At 28.6% G+C, this 16,248-nt stretch overlaps 1 protein-coding gene across 1 annotated transcript in view; it reads right to left on the bottom strand.

The window, feature by feature from the left end:
• LOC107448733 (cell adhesion molecule Dscam1) overlaps positions 1-16,248 on the bottom strand; it is a 90,251-nt gene that overhangs the window by 52,280 nt on the left and 21,723 nt on the right. The window contains exons 2-3 of the mRNA XM_087154057.1: positions 10,088-10,408; positions 2,798-2,959 (exon numbers count right to left, since the gene is read on the bottom strand). Coding sequence (XP_087010183.1) covers positions 2,798-2,959; positions 10,088-10,408 — 483 coding nt within the window. The remainder of the gene's footprint in view (positions 1-2,797; positions 2,960-10,087; positions 10,409-16,248) is intronic.

Below are 16,248 nucleotides of genomic sequence, written 5' to 3'. Positions count from 1 at the left end.
ACGGAGAAAATATTTAAAAATGTTTTTTCATAATTTTGGAAGGAATCGTATTTGGCAACTTATTATAAAAGTTTTATTTGAATATCTTAAAATTTTGAATTGTTAAGCAATTTTCTAATTCATTTCCGTTTTTTACCTTTTAAAATAAAACTCAAAACGATAAGGGGTTATCTTCAAATTTCATCTTGTACTGTTAACCTAGATTTTTGAAAATGAGACCGGCTTTGTGGAGGATCACCTGCATAAAAGTATGTTTTCTTTTGCATGATGATTATTGTAAGGTATTATCATATGTTATTAAATTCTGTCTAATATTTCAAAATGAAATTTCTGAATAATCCCTGATCGTTTTGAGGCATCCTTTAAAACTAAAAAAACTTCTTAGAAAATTTATTAAACTTTTTAAATTTTTAAGATATTAAATTCAAATTTTTTTATTAGTTGCCAAATACTATTCACTACAAAATTATGAAAAAAACTTTTTAAATTTTCTTCGGTACTTGCGCAGTGTTAAAGAACAAGCTTAAATACTCATAAACTTGCGCAGTTTTCAACGAATTTTTTAAAATTTCAAATCGAAAATTTTTTAATTAATTTGCTCAAATATTTTGTTTAATTCTATTGAATATCTATAAAGTTATAATCAAAAAACGTTAAGTGAAAACTTAAGGCCTTTTACAAAAATGTCCATATATCTGTAAATATTTACTATAGGCTTACAAACCTTTATGCATTTATTAAAAATAGCAACTAAAGTCATCTTACAAGTTACAAGCTTATTACTTGATTTCCTGGCACAGCGTGTTCAAAAATACTTGATTTCTTTTTTAATTTATTGTATGTCTCTCAAACCTCCGAAAGCTATAAATTTTATTGCTAAGTATGAAAAGTCGCATGACTAAACATCTCTAAAGTTACAAAAATTCCTTTAAGTATTTATTGAGAAATTTTAACAAAATATCAAAAACTGAAAGTGTCTCTTCCATTATTGTTGGATAGTGTATATAAAATAAAATTACATAAAACAAGCATTTCTAAAACAAAATGTTTTAGAAATCTTTTGATATTTAGCTTTAATGCTAGAAAAACTAAACATTGTTGTATTCTTGGGGAATCTAAAGGGGCCAGTCTGACCCTTCCCAGACTGTCTGACAATTTATCAATCTGGCATCTAAAATCATAATATATTATCCTAATCATTTCACAGGATATATATTATGAATCGGTCATCAAAGTTTTGAGGCATTTCAGTCAATCTGATTAACGAAAATATTTGACTAAACGGAACACTAACTTTCCCTCTATTCTTATGCATTAGATTCTTGGATTATTGAGTTTTCTTTTAACTATAAAAAAAAAATTTAATATATTTTGGAATTCTCTGTTTTTAAGGAGACAGGAGTATACCATATATCCTATAGGTTTCCTTTTGCCCAAATTTACCTGGGGTACCTACCAGAATACTTTAGGAGTCTTTCTGCCCCCTCCGTCATTCTAGGTATATGATTCTATATATACGTTCTTATAAGGCGAACACTTGAATAATTAACTGGGCACTTAAATTGAATTAAATTATGAACAGTCAGAAACTATCAAACTTTTAGTATATTATTGTTTGTTTTTTAATTTACGGGGAAAAAAACGACAGTAGCGGGAAAGGCCTCAACCGTCTTTCTAGTGTTAAGAAACATGCAAATATCAAAAAGATTTTTCTCTCCGTGGTAAATTACTATCTACACAGACAGTGTTAAATAAATTATGCTATTTACGAACAGTGGATCACAAGTTTGTTTCTGAAAAAAATCAGGTTATTTTTTTCATAAGAATAATACTTTTAGGAGTGGAGTATAAAGCTGATAGTTCTAAAACAATGCACGTAAATGTTAGATAAAACTATGAAAAAAAAATGTAAAAACATTGTCTTCCCGTTAGTGAAGTGATAAAGCACATTCAAATTATCGTTTGTACATTAATAGGCTATTATTAATTAAATACATTTAATCTAATTAACTAATCTTATTAAGGAGATTTATTTTCCAAGAAAAATTGACATGCATCTCCACTATAAGAGATTCCGAATCAGTTTACATTTAGAAGCATAGCCTGTAGCATCTGTAAAACAAATTTTTACGGTAAAATTTATTCTGTAATTTTCACAGTAATATTTATTTAATTATATTGATTTTATAGTAAACGACTGTAAAAGTTACGTATATTAGATTCCTTGTTCCTTAAAATTTTACGGTAAAAAAATTGTGCTATTAAAATCGTACTGTTTTTAAAATCTTACTTTTTCTTGTCTTTTCATCCTGATTTTTTTACTGTGTTTGGGAAACAAAATTTGAATTGAAATTATTAAAAAGTTAAAAAGTGACACTCAAACTCTTAGAAAATTAAAATTAAATGAATAAATAAAGAAACAATATGCAGAATCCACTTATTGGCGAAAAAATTCGTCAACAAATTCTGTATAAGCAAATATACAACAATCTTTTTAAAAGTAAAACTATCTATTTATTTACAATTAGCATTAAAATGTTTTACACACTATACATTTTAATAATCATTTATTTTCTTACTGCAAACACTTTAGAATTAAATTCAGAAAAAAAATAGAACTCTATTCCGAATAAATCCTTCTTAAAATATTATTATTTCATATGAACTCAAAAGAACCATTAACTTTCCATGAGGCTTAGCATTTTGTTTCGAATTTCAAAGAAGCTGTAGAGATTGGACCAGAAAAAAAGTAATGAAAAGTAGTCCGTATGAAGAAAGGAAATATTAAGTCTCTTACCGCTAATGATTCCAGGAGTAATGAGAAATCCATCTATTCTTTCCCAAGAAGCCACTTTTACGTAGTCACTAACGAAACTTGGGATTGGACATCTTAAAAGAGCCATATTACCGCGTAAGACGAACTCATCCGACAAACGAATTTCATATTTCTGGTTGGCAACTGTAAAAAAGAATTTTGAAGTAATTATGAAGAAATGATAACTCCAATTGCTAGTTTCAAAGATGTTTTCTTGGTGAAAAACTTTTTTGTGTTGTTCAGGAATATAAATAAAATATTATTCTTGTTCTTCAGATTTTTAATTCTTAAAAGCCTTATTAAATGCATGTATGAAAATATTATTGTAATCCAATTATTCCACATAAATTAAAAAAGAACAATGTGTTTTTAGTTTAAAGTATTTATGAAACTTTTGTAGTGACATGCATTTTCTGCAATAACATTCATTTTTAACTAAGAAAAGTATGTTGTAACATTAATAAAAGGCAAAATTTGCTTCTTTATCTTTGCTATGACGTCACGACTGAATTTAAAACTGTGCCTGATTTTAAAACCACCTGGGATGAAAAGGTATGGGGTTTAGTGTGGAAGCTTATGTAAAATGCTTCCGGGGTTAAAGTTCTGACAATGATCCTTCAATTAGGCTTTTTATTTCTATTCCTTGTTATAAATTTTTACGGAAAATACTGATCTTGCCCTACAAAAAAATGCACTAATTTTTTCAAAAACAAACTTTTTTTGATTAAAAGTTTAAAAAAATAGTTTAACGCAAGTCTTTTCTTAGACATTGTTCAAATATTTAACGAACAATTAGTACTATCTCATCAAATGAGCATTTGGATACTCGATATTGGATTTGGATTTGGATATATTTGGATTGTTAATATGAATGGCCTCTCTTGGTATTGACTAAAAACTTTCTTCCGATTTATTGGTAATCTCAAAAAAGCATCTTATGATCTTATTTGTATGACAATGTACTTCCACGTTTTAAGTGGTATCACGGTTTTGAAACATTTGCCCGTTTCAAGTCAACTAGAGCTTCCACACTGCAAATGGATTTCATCATGGATTCGAATGGTGACTATTTAGTTAACTGAAACAACTGACCTGATCACTGTAAAAATAACTGCGATTTTTAGAATTTTTTTTAAAACAAAGTACTTTCAACTGAATATATAAAGCTTTAGTCTGATTTTACTAAGGCTGACTTTAATTCTAATTCTGGTTAAATTCTGAAACACCAGCAAAAGGTGAGTAAAATTTGTTTGAGAGGGATATATTTAGAAGCCTTTCAAGTTTATGGGACTTTTTTCGAGCATGCAAAAATCGCAAGATATTAGTGAAATCCAATAGAACAGAAAAATCTAGTAGTTGACAACTACGTCAAAATAAATCATATTTTGTGTTAAAAATCAAAAGGAAAGCCCTCCTACAACACAGGATAGGTCTCCGAGACCATCGGCGTGATTTTAGCAATGCGGTCAACATTGCGCACCGGCCATACTTAATTTCTAGGTAATGAGATTGAAAACATTGATCTTAAGTTAGGTAAACTTTAAACCTCCACAGAGGTTAGAACATAGGTTGTAAACCATTAGTTAGTGCCTTAATCACTGCAAGTTGTAAAAGGATTTCACAAAATTGAGCAAAAATGTGTCAAAATGGCTATAAAGTCGCATTGGACAACTCATGTATTTATAATTGAAACAGCATTTACTAATTTTTGAGCAAAATGCTCAGTCTCAAAAGTGACGTGAAAGGAGAATTGCGTAAAAGAGATGCTCGGTAGCTGCAGGTGGAATTCGAACCTGGGACCTAGTAGGATGCTACCACCTTAATTGCAACCACCATGGCACACACCCTACTCGAGGAACTTTTAGGATGTTTTTTATAATGTCGCGACATTCTAATCGCTCAAGAGTTTTTTAAGATCTAGCGAAATTAGTAAAAAGTGAAACTAAAGTCTTCGATCTCCTGGCTAAGTTATTTTTTCCAAATCGCAACCCCTTTTATACTTGAAATCGGAAATTCGTATAGGCTGTCATTGCGGTTGCCACTGTATAAAGCTTGCTAACTCTCCTTGGATTGGGGATTAGAACTACCGATTTCAGAGCATCTTGCAACGATGTCAGAGGTCCTTGGTTCGAATCCTGCAGCTAGTCAGTGAACATTTCTATCACGCTCTCCTTTTGCCACCTCACTCTTAAGGCTATGAATTGTACTTAAATTTGCGTACGTGCAGTTTCAAGTTCGAGTATTATTTAATTCGGAGCTATTTTGGCTCAATTTTGAGATACCTTTTTTTGCAGTATGTGCTATCAACATCATTTTGCGGAGTAATTAATGTTTAACTTAAGTTTACATAAAAATATAATTAAAATTCTTATTTAATGCAAAATATAAACTTGAAATAATGGAAATATATTAACTTAAAGTTATTTAAATATATAATTAAAAACTGCAATTACTTACATATAATTTATTAAAAACATGATATACGCAGATTGAAATGAAGTTTAAAGAACTTAAATAAATATTTTATATATTTTAAAGTGATACAATTTCATGGCAATATTAATAATATTAAAATTAAATGGTAATTATTTATTAATTCATTATAATTTTTTAAACTTAAATAGTTCTATGTATTTTTAATAAATCAATTATCTGTTCGTTTTTGTTTTTTTTTCTTTTCTTTTAAAGGAACAAATCTTACAAAAAACATTTGTAGCAAATTTGCTGGTACTTGACTTTTTTTAAGCAATTTTGTAATTTTCTTTTCAACTTTTTCCCTCATTAAGTCTGAAAGAATCCCCCTTAAAAATTTAGTAACTCTTTTTAACAAGAATATAGTGAGCTTTGTTGAACTAATTAACGAACAATTTTCTTTCTGCTGTGGTGTGAAAATATGTATGAGTTTCTTTTTTTTTTACAAAGTAAATTTTTCTTAAACATTAATTATTTTAGGGGGGGAAACAAACCCCAGAATTCCTGAGAAAATAAAACAATGTTAGCTGATTCTGGAGTAAAAGTCTTCGATATAAAGTATTTTAGGGAAATAAAATAAATGACTTCCGGAGTCTTTGCACATAAGTTACGACAAAAGAATAGCAATTTTTTATAAAGCGTGTTGTTAAATTTGAAAGAATTGGTTAAATTTTAACCTTCAACAATATTTTTTTAAAGAAATATTAGTTTGTGTCGCATTAGACGCGTGATAGTTAATTTAATTATACCTAAACTTAGAATAAAATGTTTTTCAGTGTTTTCATTCTTACTCATATTGCTTGCAGAAATTTAAAGCAAAGCACAAAAGCCTTTTTTAGACTTTTAAGGTTATTTTGATGTTCTTTTTTTATTGATCTTAAATAGATTTTATTTTTAAAACTTTGTTTTAAAAATCAGAAAAAGGAAAGCAAGAGGCACTGAGAATATACATATCAATTTATGTAAACGAAAAAAAATAGAAAAACATTTTTTTTTTTAATTTTTGCTCCTCTTTCATTTACTGCAGTACTTTTTTCTTCAAAATATCATTGTTTGAAAATCGCTATTATTGATATCGTTGCTATTTTTTCGTATTTTTAAGGAATGAAGTGTATAAAAGAATATATCTATTGCGATGATACCGAAATTTTATTTTAATATTCTTTTTCCTTTCGAATTACTTATTTAATTTTATAAAATGTCATCGCCAACAAATTTAATCTTCAACTTTAAGTAAAATGGTTGTCGGATTTTCTTTTATATTGGCAATAGAAGTAGATTCTTGGTACCGAAACACCGAAGACTGCTTTGAACCTAAAAGTTATTTACGTGATTTTTAATTTTATATTTTTATAGGCGATCTGAATACCTATTGTGCGTATGGGGTAAAAAATTTAAAATATTATTAAATCAGTGCTGAACAACGTGCCAATCATACTAAACCATGCCTTAATATTAAAGTTCCAATTCAGTGAATATAGCTAAAATAATTCCAATTGTTTTTGTTTAATAATTTTTGCCTTTGACGGTGACTTAACGTAATTAAATTAACCTTTTTAGTAGTTCATCCCATCAAAATAATAATAACTGTATTCGGTATCTGTTGGAATGATATTATTACTCGAGGTCAACTCATGATTGAGATAACCTTTTGAAGGCCATAAAACACCTCTTTCTACATAATCTATGATAAAACTGAATAGTATCAATGCAGTTTTAAAAGGTACCAAATATATTAATTTTACTCACATTAGTATATTTGGAATTAGTTAAAATTGCATCCATTACCATGATACCAAAAGTGCTTATTAAAAAATTAATGAGGCACCGACGGTGTTAATAATGGTATTGTGATATTTTTTATGTTCCTCTTGAACGACTTAATTTCAACTTTCCATCAATTTTGCTTTGAAGTATATAGCCTATTGTTTTTAAAAAAATTCAATTACTACCTATTATCAAAATTAATTAAGCATCATTGAAATTAATTATAGGATGGCGATTTTTAAGTTTTCTCTTAAGCCAGTTAGTATCATTTTACCAGTATTTTACGATTTAGTCAATAGTTTTTTTATTATTCTTCTAGTTAGCACTTATTAACAAAATTACTTAAGCCTCAAAGGCATCAATAATATTTCAAGGATTAACTTTGCATCTCCGAAATCAGTTAGTATAATTTCGTCATTAATTTTTTCCCTTAAGTATGTAGTTTATTTATTTATTCCAATTAGTAATTTGTTACCAAAAATAATCAAGCATCATTAGCGCCACTAATACGATGGTGTTTTTTTATACCTTTCTCCTAAATGATTTAGCTCTATTTCTGCATTAATATTTCTTTTCCGTTCATAACTTATTTTTGAACTTCAAATTTTAAAAGCCTAATTATATATCAAAAAAATAAACACGTTATTTCATATAACTTAGGGAATACTAATTTGGTGACGTTGTTAGTTTATATTACGTTCTCGTTCATCATTGAGTTTTTATGACATAAAAAGTAATTAAATACTAAGAATTTGCAATATACTCTTTTATTGATTAATGAGATCTATAAGCAAGTAAAAATCATGGACACTATCCTTAAAATCATCTGCAGTTTCATTTAAATCAATGGCAATAGTTCTAAACCATGGAAGAAATTCCATTTTTAAATGTCTCTCATGCACGATCCAATCGAAATTTTTGTACAATTCTTAGAATAAAGGGCTACATTTTTTACACACTGTCCCACTTTCAGGTCTATAGAACAAACAGTTCTGAACTTGTAAGAGACACAAGAACGAAGTCGTGATTTTATTATTATAGATGCATTAACTTATTTTTTAATCCTTTTGTAAGAAAAATATAAGCAAAAGACACTGAATATAAATGTTCTATCAAATTATGCTAAATTTAGAAAATAAGTTATAAATATTTTTTTTTTCAACTTGGTACTGATTATTCATTAAAATACTTTTTTCAGTAGTATATATGGCTAAATAAAATTTTTATATAAAATTTTATTTTTAAATAAAAAATTTTACTTAAAATTTTATTTTTAAATAAAAATTTTAAATGAAATTTTTATTTTTTTGAATAAAAATTTTAAATAACATTATTATTTGTTTAAACTGTTAAAAAGGATTTTTTTAACAGTTTAAACATTTTTATTATTTCCAAGGAAAAATGTAACACAAGGAAATATTTCTTACAAAAATGCTGGAACTTTATTTTATTTTAATTTATATTATTTGTTTAAGTGTTGGGTACTTTTTTTAAAACTTTTCTCTTCATTAAACGAAAAAAAAATATTAAAAGTAAATAAAGTTTTTTAACAACGATAAAATGAGCTTTATTAAACAAATTAAAAAACAATTTTCTAGCTGCTGTGGAGTGAAAATATGTTTTACTTTCTATTCTTCTTCATGAAGTAATTTTTTTATTCATTAATTATTTGGGGGAAAAACTTTCAACAAATCCCAGAGTTTCAAGAAAAAAAACCAACACAGTAGATCCTGAAGCAAAAGCCTTTGATAGAAAGTATTCTAAGGAAATAAAATAAACGACTTCCGGAAACTTTAATTTTGTAACTTTGCACGGAACTTGCGACAAAAGAAAAGCTGCTTTTTATAAAGCATGCCGTTAACTTTGAAGGAATTGGCTAACTTTTACCTTCAGCAATATTTTTTAAGGAATATTAGTTGATGTCACTTTAGAATTATAGAGGCTTAGAGAACTAAACTTAATTTTTGAGGAAAACGGTCATCTGTTATTTTATATTTATAATATTTTTTTCATAGAGCAGGTATCAAATTAACTAATGTCAAAAATTATTTTTCATTCCTCTAAGACGCCTTGATGCATTTATTCATTTTTATCATTTATTTATTTTAATTATTAGGTGTTTAGTTAACATTTTTATACATAAATAAGGAAGAATAGAATTCATTTAAATATGTATATATATATGTAATAACAGGGTAACAACCCCGTTATTTTTTTTCGGTAGTGTCTTAATTTACATAGTAGAAAACATAAGCCGATAGATTGTAAGAGGCTTTATTACTGGAGTATGGTGTAAACAGAAGCCTCACCCAAAAGGATAATATCAGCTCCCAGCTGAATAATATCAAGACAGTAGCGGCGAAAGTTAGATTGGCAACATCGTACAGCAAAAGACACGCAAAAACAATTGCTCCTGCACTATATACTAATGAAAAAAAAGGTAAATAGGCTCAAATTGTACATACCTTGAAACTCTAAGCATCATCGATAATCATTTAATGCTTCCTAATATGGAAGTGAAAGAGGGTCGTGTTTCTAAAAATTACTCCTCCTTTGAAATATAGATCTAATTATAATTCAAAGGTATGTTTTCATCCTTGAAGTCCCAAAATAGAATTTCTACACCTATTCTTTACCAAAGACATTCTATGAAAACGAAAGAGTTTTAATGTTGTTATTAATACAAAAGTATTTATATCCCTTAGCCCGACGTAAAACTGGGATATATATATATATATATATATATATATATATATATATATATATATATATATATATATATATATATATATATATATATATTTATATATATATTTATATATATATATAGTGGAACCTCAGTTTTACGTCGGGCTAAGGGATACCGGGCAATCATACTTCACTTTAGATACCATCAGTCTATGGAGTAAATGCAGCCTAAAATGGAACAATTTTCATTTGCTTCCTCAACTGAGAATTCCTGAATCGACAGCATCAGGCTATATTTTTATTACAATTCAAAAATTAAATTATTTAAAAAAAATTCTTGCTTACCAGCTCTAACATGGACGTCTCTACTTCCAACTGTGCCAACTGGATTTGTCACTTCACATCTATAGGTAGTGGCATGTACATCAGCTCTATAATCTTCTGCTGGAAAAGGTGGAAAAACGAGAGCTCCGTCATGTCGAATGTGTCGTAATCCGGATATGTCTAGGGCAGGTTGACCATCATGCTTTAACCAACGAATCGTTGGAGGAGGACGGCCATCTGCGTTACATGGTATGGTGACACCAGATGAATTCGAAAATACATTCAAGCCCGTTGGCTCGAAGGTGAAAACAGGTGCCTTTGAGTGCTGCATCTCACCAAACACTGAAAAATGCAAAAGACAATATGCAGGAATGAGTTGAATATCCATAATTAAATGCTTATTTTTCAATATATTTAACATTTGCTATGATAATAAATTAACAATAGGCACAGTTGAAACCTATAAATAAAAATCAACTGAAGTAATGAGGATATAGACACCTCAAGGTTTTGCCTGTGTTTGAAAGTAAAACTATGTTAAATTACGTTTCTTACTGTTTCATTATACTTAATAAATTCTTCGAATTTAATTCCCTGTAACAATTCTGACGTTGTTTCAAATAAAATAATAAAATAGTTCAAGTTATCATTTTTTTTCAACATTATTTTTCAATATTAAAAAAAATTATATGTGTTGTAATTATAAATCAGAAAATTAATTCATAGAAAAAAAATCATAAAAGATACATTCCATGTAAATGTTCCAAATAATTCCCTGTTTTAAAATATTAAAGGCCAATGGCAAAAAAAAATTTATAATCACATAAAAAAATACACATTTTAAAAATATTCGATAGAATTTATAAAATAAGTTAAATAATAGTTTTTTTTTTTTTTTTGGAAAAAAAAATCAATTTGTTTCGAAAACTCTACATAATTTTAAGTAATAAAAATAGCAAATAAATACCAATTAGCTATTACGCAAACTTGTGAGGCACACTCAGAAATTATGAGATCCCAATATTTAAGCCTCAACTCTTTCCCTCAACAGCTGAGCTGATCATACGAAATAATTATTTTTACAAGTCTATAAATCATCAAGCTTTTCTCTCATTACCTGCTATCCCTGATATAATTAGAGTGATGACTGTTTTGATACATTGATTTTTTGGGTTGTTTGTTACAATTTATTTATGCTAACTTAGAATGAAACAAAAAAAAATTAAAAAAATACTTTCATATGTAATTAGTTTAACAAGTCTTGCTAGAGTAGATAGACGTTCAAAATATTTATTTGAACAGAAATCATATGTATGTAACTCTAGCAATAAATACATATAATGGTCTCTCTTATATCTTTTGAGTACATATATCTGTAAAAGTCCTTAAGCAAATACTTCCAAAATACTTCAGATGAAGATATTGATACAGTAAAATTATTTAATTGCAACTAAGGTGTGGATTAAATGAGAAAACATTTCATGGAATAAATACATACTATTTCAAAGATGTCCTTTACTTACCTGTTCCGACATAATCAAAATAGCAAATATATTTCAGTTCCTGCGTTAGCCTACATTCAAAGATTAAAAGGTGTTCCCAGAAGTAAATTCCTGAATTAATTCTCATCCCTCTGATGGTTGAACTGTTTAGACAGGACTATCATTTTAAGTTACAATTAAAGAAGGATATTTCTGGTGATATTTTATTCCCGATAAAATTATAATGCTTAGTAATCCATTCAATTTGCTTACTATCTAATCTGTTTGTGAAACATTATCTTAATTCTACTTTTTTTTAAAAATAAAATTACGCTTTTTCTGTAAAAAATATTTATGAATTTCGAAATTTAATTTTTGTTATTCTTTCTATTGGATATGTGCTTAAAATTTATTTAAAAGGGAAGTTATTGAATAACATACTCAAATTTTTAATGTATAGTGTGCAAAATAACGAACCACCCTGAATAACTTTTGATCTAATCGTCGGATTTTTACTTTTCAGCATTCATTCTTAATGGCTGAAGGGGTGACCTCAAATATGCTTATAAATAAACGCAGACGATTTTTTAAGTTACGAAATCAAACATAAAACGTATTTTCTCTGAAGAAACATATTTTTTTTTGACAGATTCGGATTTCTGACCCTCCCAACTTTTTTTTTTTTTTTTGTCGGATTCGGATTTTTGACCTTGAAAGTGGTCCCAGTAGTTTGGTCAAGAGAGCTCTCCAAAGTTTGAACCCCTTAATGTTAATTTCACTTTTGCCTCATTTCGCTATATCTGAAGAAATGTTTAAGCGAATTGAAGCATTTTTACACACAATTATAAAATTCGTTTATCCAAATACAATCCCATGCAAAGAATAACTTTAACTAAATATTTATTATTTATTTTTTATTATTTATTTAAGAATGGTAAAAAATTGTTTTGAATTGTGAGGTATAAAATATTTTGAATCATTTAAAAGAATGTAATTTTATACAGCAAAATAAAAAATTCGCCAAAAATCGTTCGAAGAGTTCCTGAGAAATTGAATTTCAAAACAGTCAGATATTAAAAATCGGATTTCTCAGGAACTATTCGACCGATTTTGCCCAAATTTTTATTTTGCTAAATTAAATTATATTCTTTAAAATGATGCTAAAAATTGTATACTGCAATTCAAAACTGTTTTTCAACCATTCTGAAATAAAATAATAAAATTAATAATTATTTACTGAAAGTTATTTTTTGCATGGCATCTTTCGATAAACAAATTTTATATTTATTTATCGAAATATTATTTATATATTTCCTGCCCAAACTATAGGGACCATATTTCCCAGATTGCGGCTACCCTCTATATTTTAGGGGTCAAAAATCTGAATCCGTTGAAAAAAATGGTGTGTTTATTCAGAGCAAGTACGCTTCTGTGTCTTATTTCGCCACTTAAGATATCGTAACCACTTATTTTTAAGCATATTTGAGTTCATCAATCGAACCTTTAAGAAGTAGATCCGATTAGATCAAAAATTATACACATTGGTCCATTTTTCGGAGCAGTTTATTTCAATCCCTTTTTTTGTCATTATATTCAAATGTAAATACAATTCTAAAAATATGATATGTACTAATGCAATCGAGAAATAAATCTTTAAAGGATTACATTTTGTTTATTACAATTTATTTATGTTTAAAACTCTCTTACAAATCACTTTGGTATCTTATCTTCTATTCTATTTGCTACATTTTACAAGTTATTGAAGAATATAAAAGCTCACTTTGTATTAAAAAAATGCTATTAGATATTAATTTAATCATTTCTATAAAAAAAGGTATTATATAGCATATTCAAGATATTTTAACCCCTTTACAGTAAGCTCCAAAGTAAATTCAATATATTTTCATTCCTATTGGCTGTTGTTAAAAAAAAAAAACATCCATACGCTCCTAAAATATAATTTGGGGTAAACCAACCAGTGAAGGAACATTTCATATATATTGATTAAAAATAAGAATTTGAAAGTTTTTCTTTAGATTGATTGGTAACAATAGTTTACTGCCAAGCAACGAGAAGTCCCCTAGCAATGTTTTTAATTACCTGGTCAAATAGACTTCTCTGGAAAAAATTTTGAATTTGTTATTATCTCTGCAACACCTTGTTTCTTTAAAAAAATTATAAGGTGAGTGTTTGTATTTATATGTTTATTTATAATTGCCTGTAATAGTTTTATTTTTCTCACTGTGAAAAAGAGAATTCAAAATATAATTATTGAAGTTACGTCTTATTTTTTTTACTATCATAACGTAATAAAGTACTGAGATAAGGGGGTGTTTATTCACTGGATCACCAAACGAAGAAAAACCAGTGAAGGAACAAGTGTTCCTTTACTGGGCTTTTTCTAAGTTAATGAAAATAAAAGATAAACTTTAATTTTCTTGTACCTTTAGTGAAGTTCCGCATGAAAAGTATGTTAAAAATTCGAAAAGCAACTTCTAATCAGTGAGGGAACAGGCATATTCCTTTACTGGGCATAGATTTCCCAGTTAATGAACAGTATGTGTTAATATGTTGACACCTTAATTTTCAATTCATGATTACAAAAAAAGTTACCATTTTCCAAGTACTTATATGTTATAATTTCAAAAATATATTTTTAAATATTTGTATGGCTTATAAATTCATAAAGAGCATTAAAAAATAACCAAAATTAAGTGTTCCTTTACCGGGTGTTCATTCACTGGTAAGAGCTGTTCCTTCACTTGGTCTTCTTACTACTTGTTATTTGAACTCCCAAAACTTTAAAACAATATTATGTAAGGTCTCTACAATTTTTTTACGTGGTTTGCAATTAGTAACAACATCCAATTAGTATGTTGACATTATTAGTATGTTATGTATTGCAATTAGTATGTTGACACTGTCATTTAACTAAAATTACGAATTTTGAAATTAATATGATTTTTTAAAAGGCAAGCGAAGCTTAAGTGTTCTTTCACTGGTTAGTTTCTCCTATTCAAAATAATTCATCTAAATATATGCAGAACATCCTCTTTTATTACACATGCAATGACATATGCATGCGCATTTGTAGGAAAGACATAACAAATTAAATTAGATATGATTTCTTGGAATAGATTCATTCTACCTCAATGACACGCTGTACTTTTTTTGAACTGCGTGATCAACTCAGAACCGGTATTAGCTGTTAAACAAACTTCAAGAAGCATTCATAGAAAAAAATGTAAGGTCGTCACATTTAGGCCTTATTTCTTCTGCCTAATGATCAAGCTGTTTATATCAATTATTTTCTACGCTGCTGTAGAGCATTAAGCTTTTCCGTTGTGCGTTTGAACGGGGATTTGAATCCAACCGGCTGAAGACTCCCCGTTTAGTAAGCGGTGTCTGGTGCACGTCACATCTCAAAGTCCTCTATGTCCCCATAAGAAATCAATATCTATAAGGATACTGAATTGGAGATTGATTGTTCTCTGGTTCAAGTCAAAATTATGATCTGTGGATGTATGAATGGGTTTAATCCTATAAACTGGTGAGACGTATGGGTAGGGCTGAAGTCGATTTCTTGTCCATCGATGTCGCAACTGGATAGCAAGAACAATCGACGCCCTTGCCTTAATGGCCTATGACAACAAAAACAACTTGAAAACTATTTCAATAAATACGACTGTTAAGATAAAATACATACTGTTTGTCTAAGATAGGTACTCTGCCAGACATTCGTCTGGGGCTGCGACGGTGACTATGGTAACGAGGTATGATTATTTCAAGTAGGGGTGCGGGGTCCCTTTTTAGGATTGGTTTCGGAGAGAGAAAAAAAGACCTCTTCATCGAAGCAACCCTCCCTAAGATGCCCTCTTCTTGTTTCAATGGCACCAGATTGCCGCAGACTTTGTGGCGGGAAGAGTACCTATCTTAGACAAACAGTACAATCCATTTCCTTCACACTAAGATGCTAGAACTGTGGTAGCTCACAGGAGAGAGCACTCGTCATTTTATTAGATGTTCTAGGTTCGAATTCCAGCGTTGTCTGGACATACGTATGCCGCTCTCTCCAACCATTTATTTTTGAGTAGCTGTAGAGCATTAATATTTTGCCTGTTATATTTCATTCCTGATATTGTCAGAAAAATCAAGGCTTTTAGTGATGTAATTTAATATAATGCAGTTCATTTATATTCAAAATAATACTGATTTAAAAACGCCTTTTTCAAAAGTTTTCGTCAAATTTTATTTTGCATGAATTCATCTAAGTATATTGTCCCTTAAATGCTATAGATAAAAATTCCATTACATATTTGTTTAAAAGTTTGATTAAATAGTAAGCCTAATGTGCAATTTTCGTATCGCACTCAAAATATTTTAATCTCGTTCATATGCATCTTATATATTATTTTCAAAGCAAATTCAATATATTTTAAGCCCTTTTCCCTTATCTTTCCATTAAAAACAAGGACCCAGCAAATTCTTGAAATATTACATAATAATAGTAATCCATGCAAAGACATATGTATTTGATAGCAATAGCATAATAAATTAAATCAGATATCATTTCTTGGAATAAATCCATTCTATTTCAATGACTCACTCTACCCTTGCTAGTCTACGTGATCAAAATAGCAAATAGATCTCAGTACCGGCATTAGCTATTAAACAAACCTCAAGAGGCATTCATAGAAGGAA

The sequence above is a fragment of the Parasteatoda tepidariorum genome, chromosome 10 (genome assembly GCF_982258835.1).
Source record: "Parasteatoda tepidariorum strain Cologne lab strain chromosome 10, Ptep-v5.0, whole genome shotgun sequence".
Lineage (NCBI taxonomy): Eukaryota > Metazoa > Arthropoda > Arachnida > Araneae > Theridiidae > Parasteatoda > Parasteatoda tepidariorum.
Note: the sequence above shows the minus strand (reverse complement) of the source record. Positions and strands in the feature narration are given on the sequence as shown.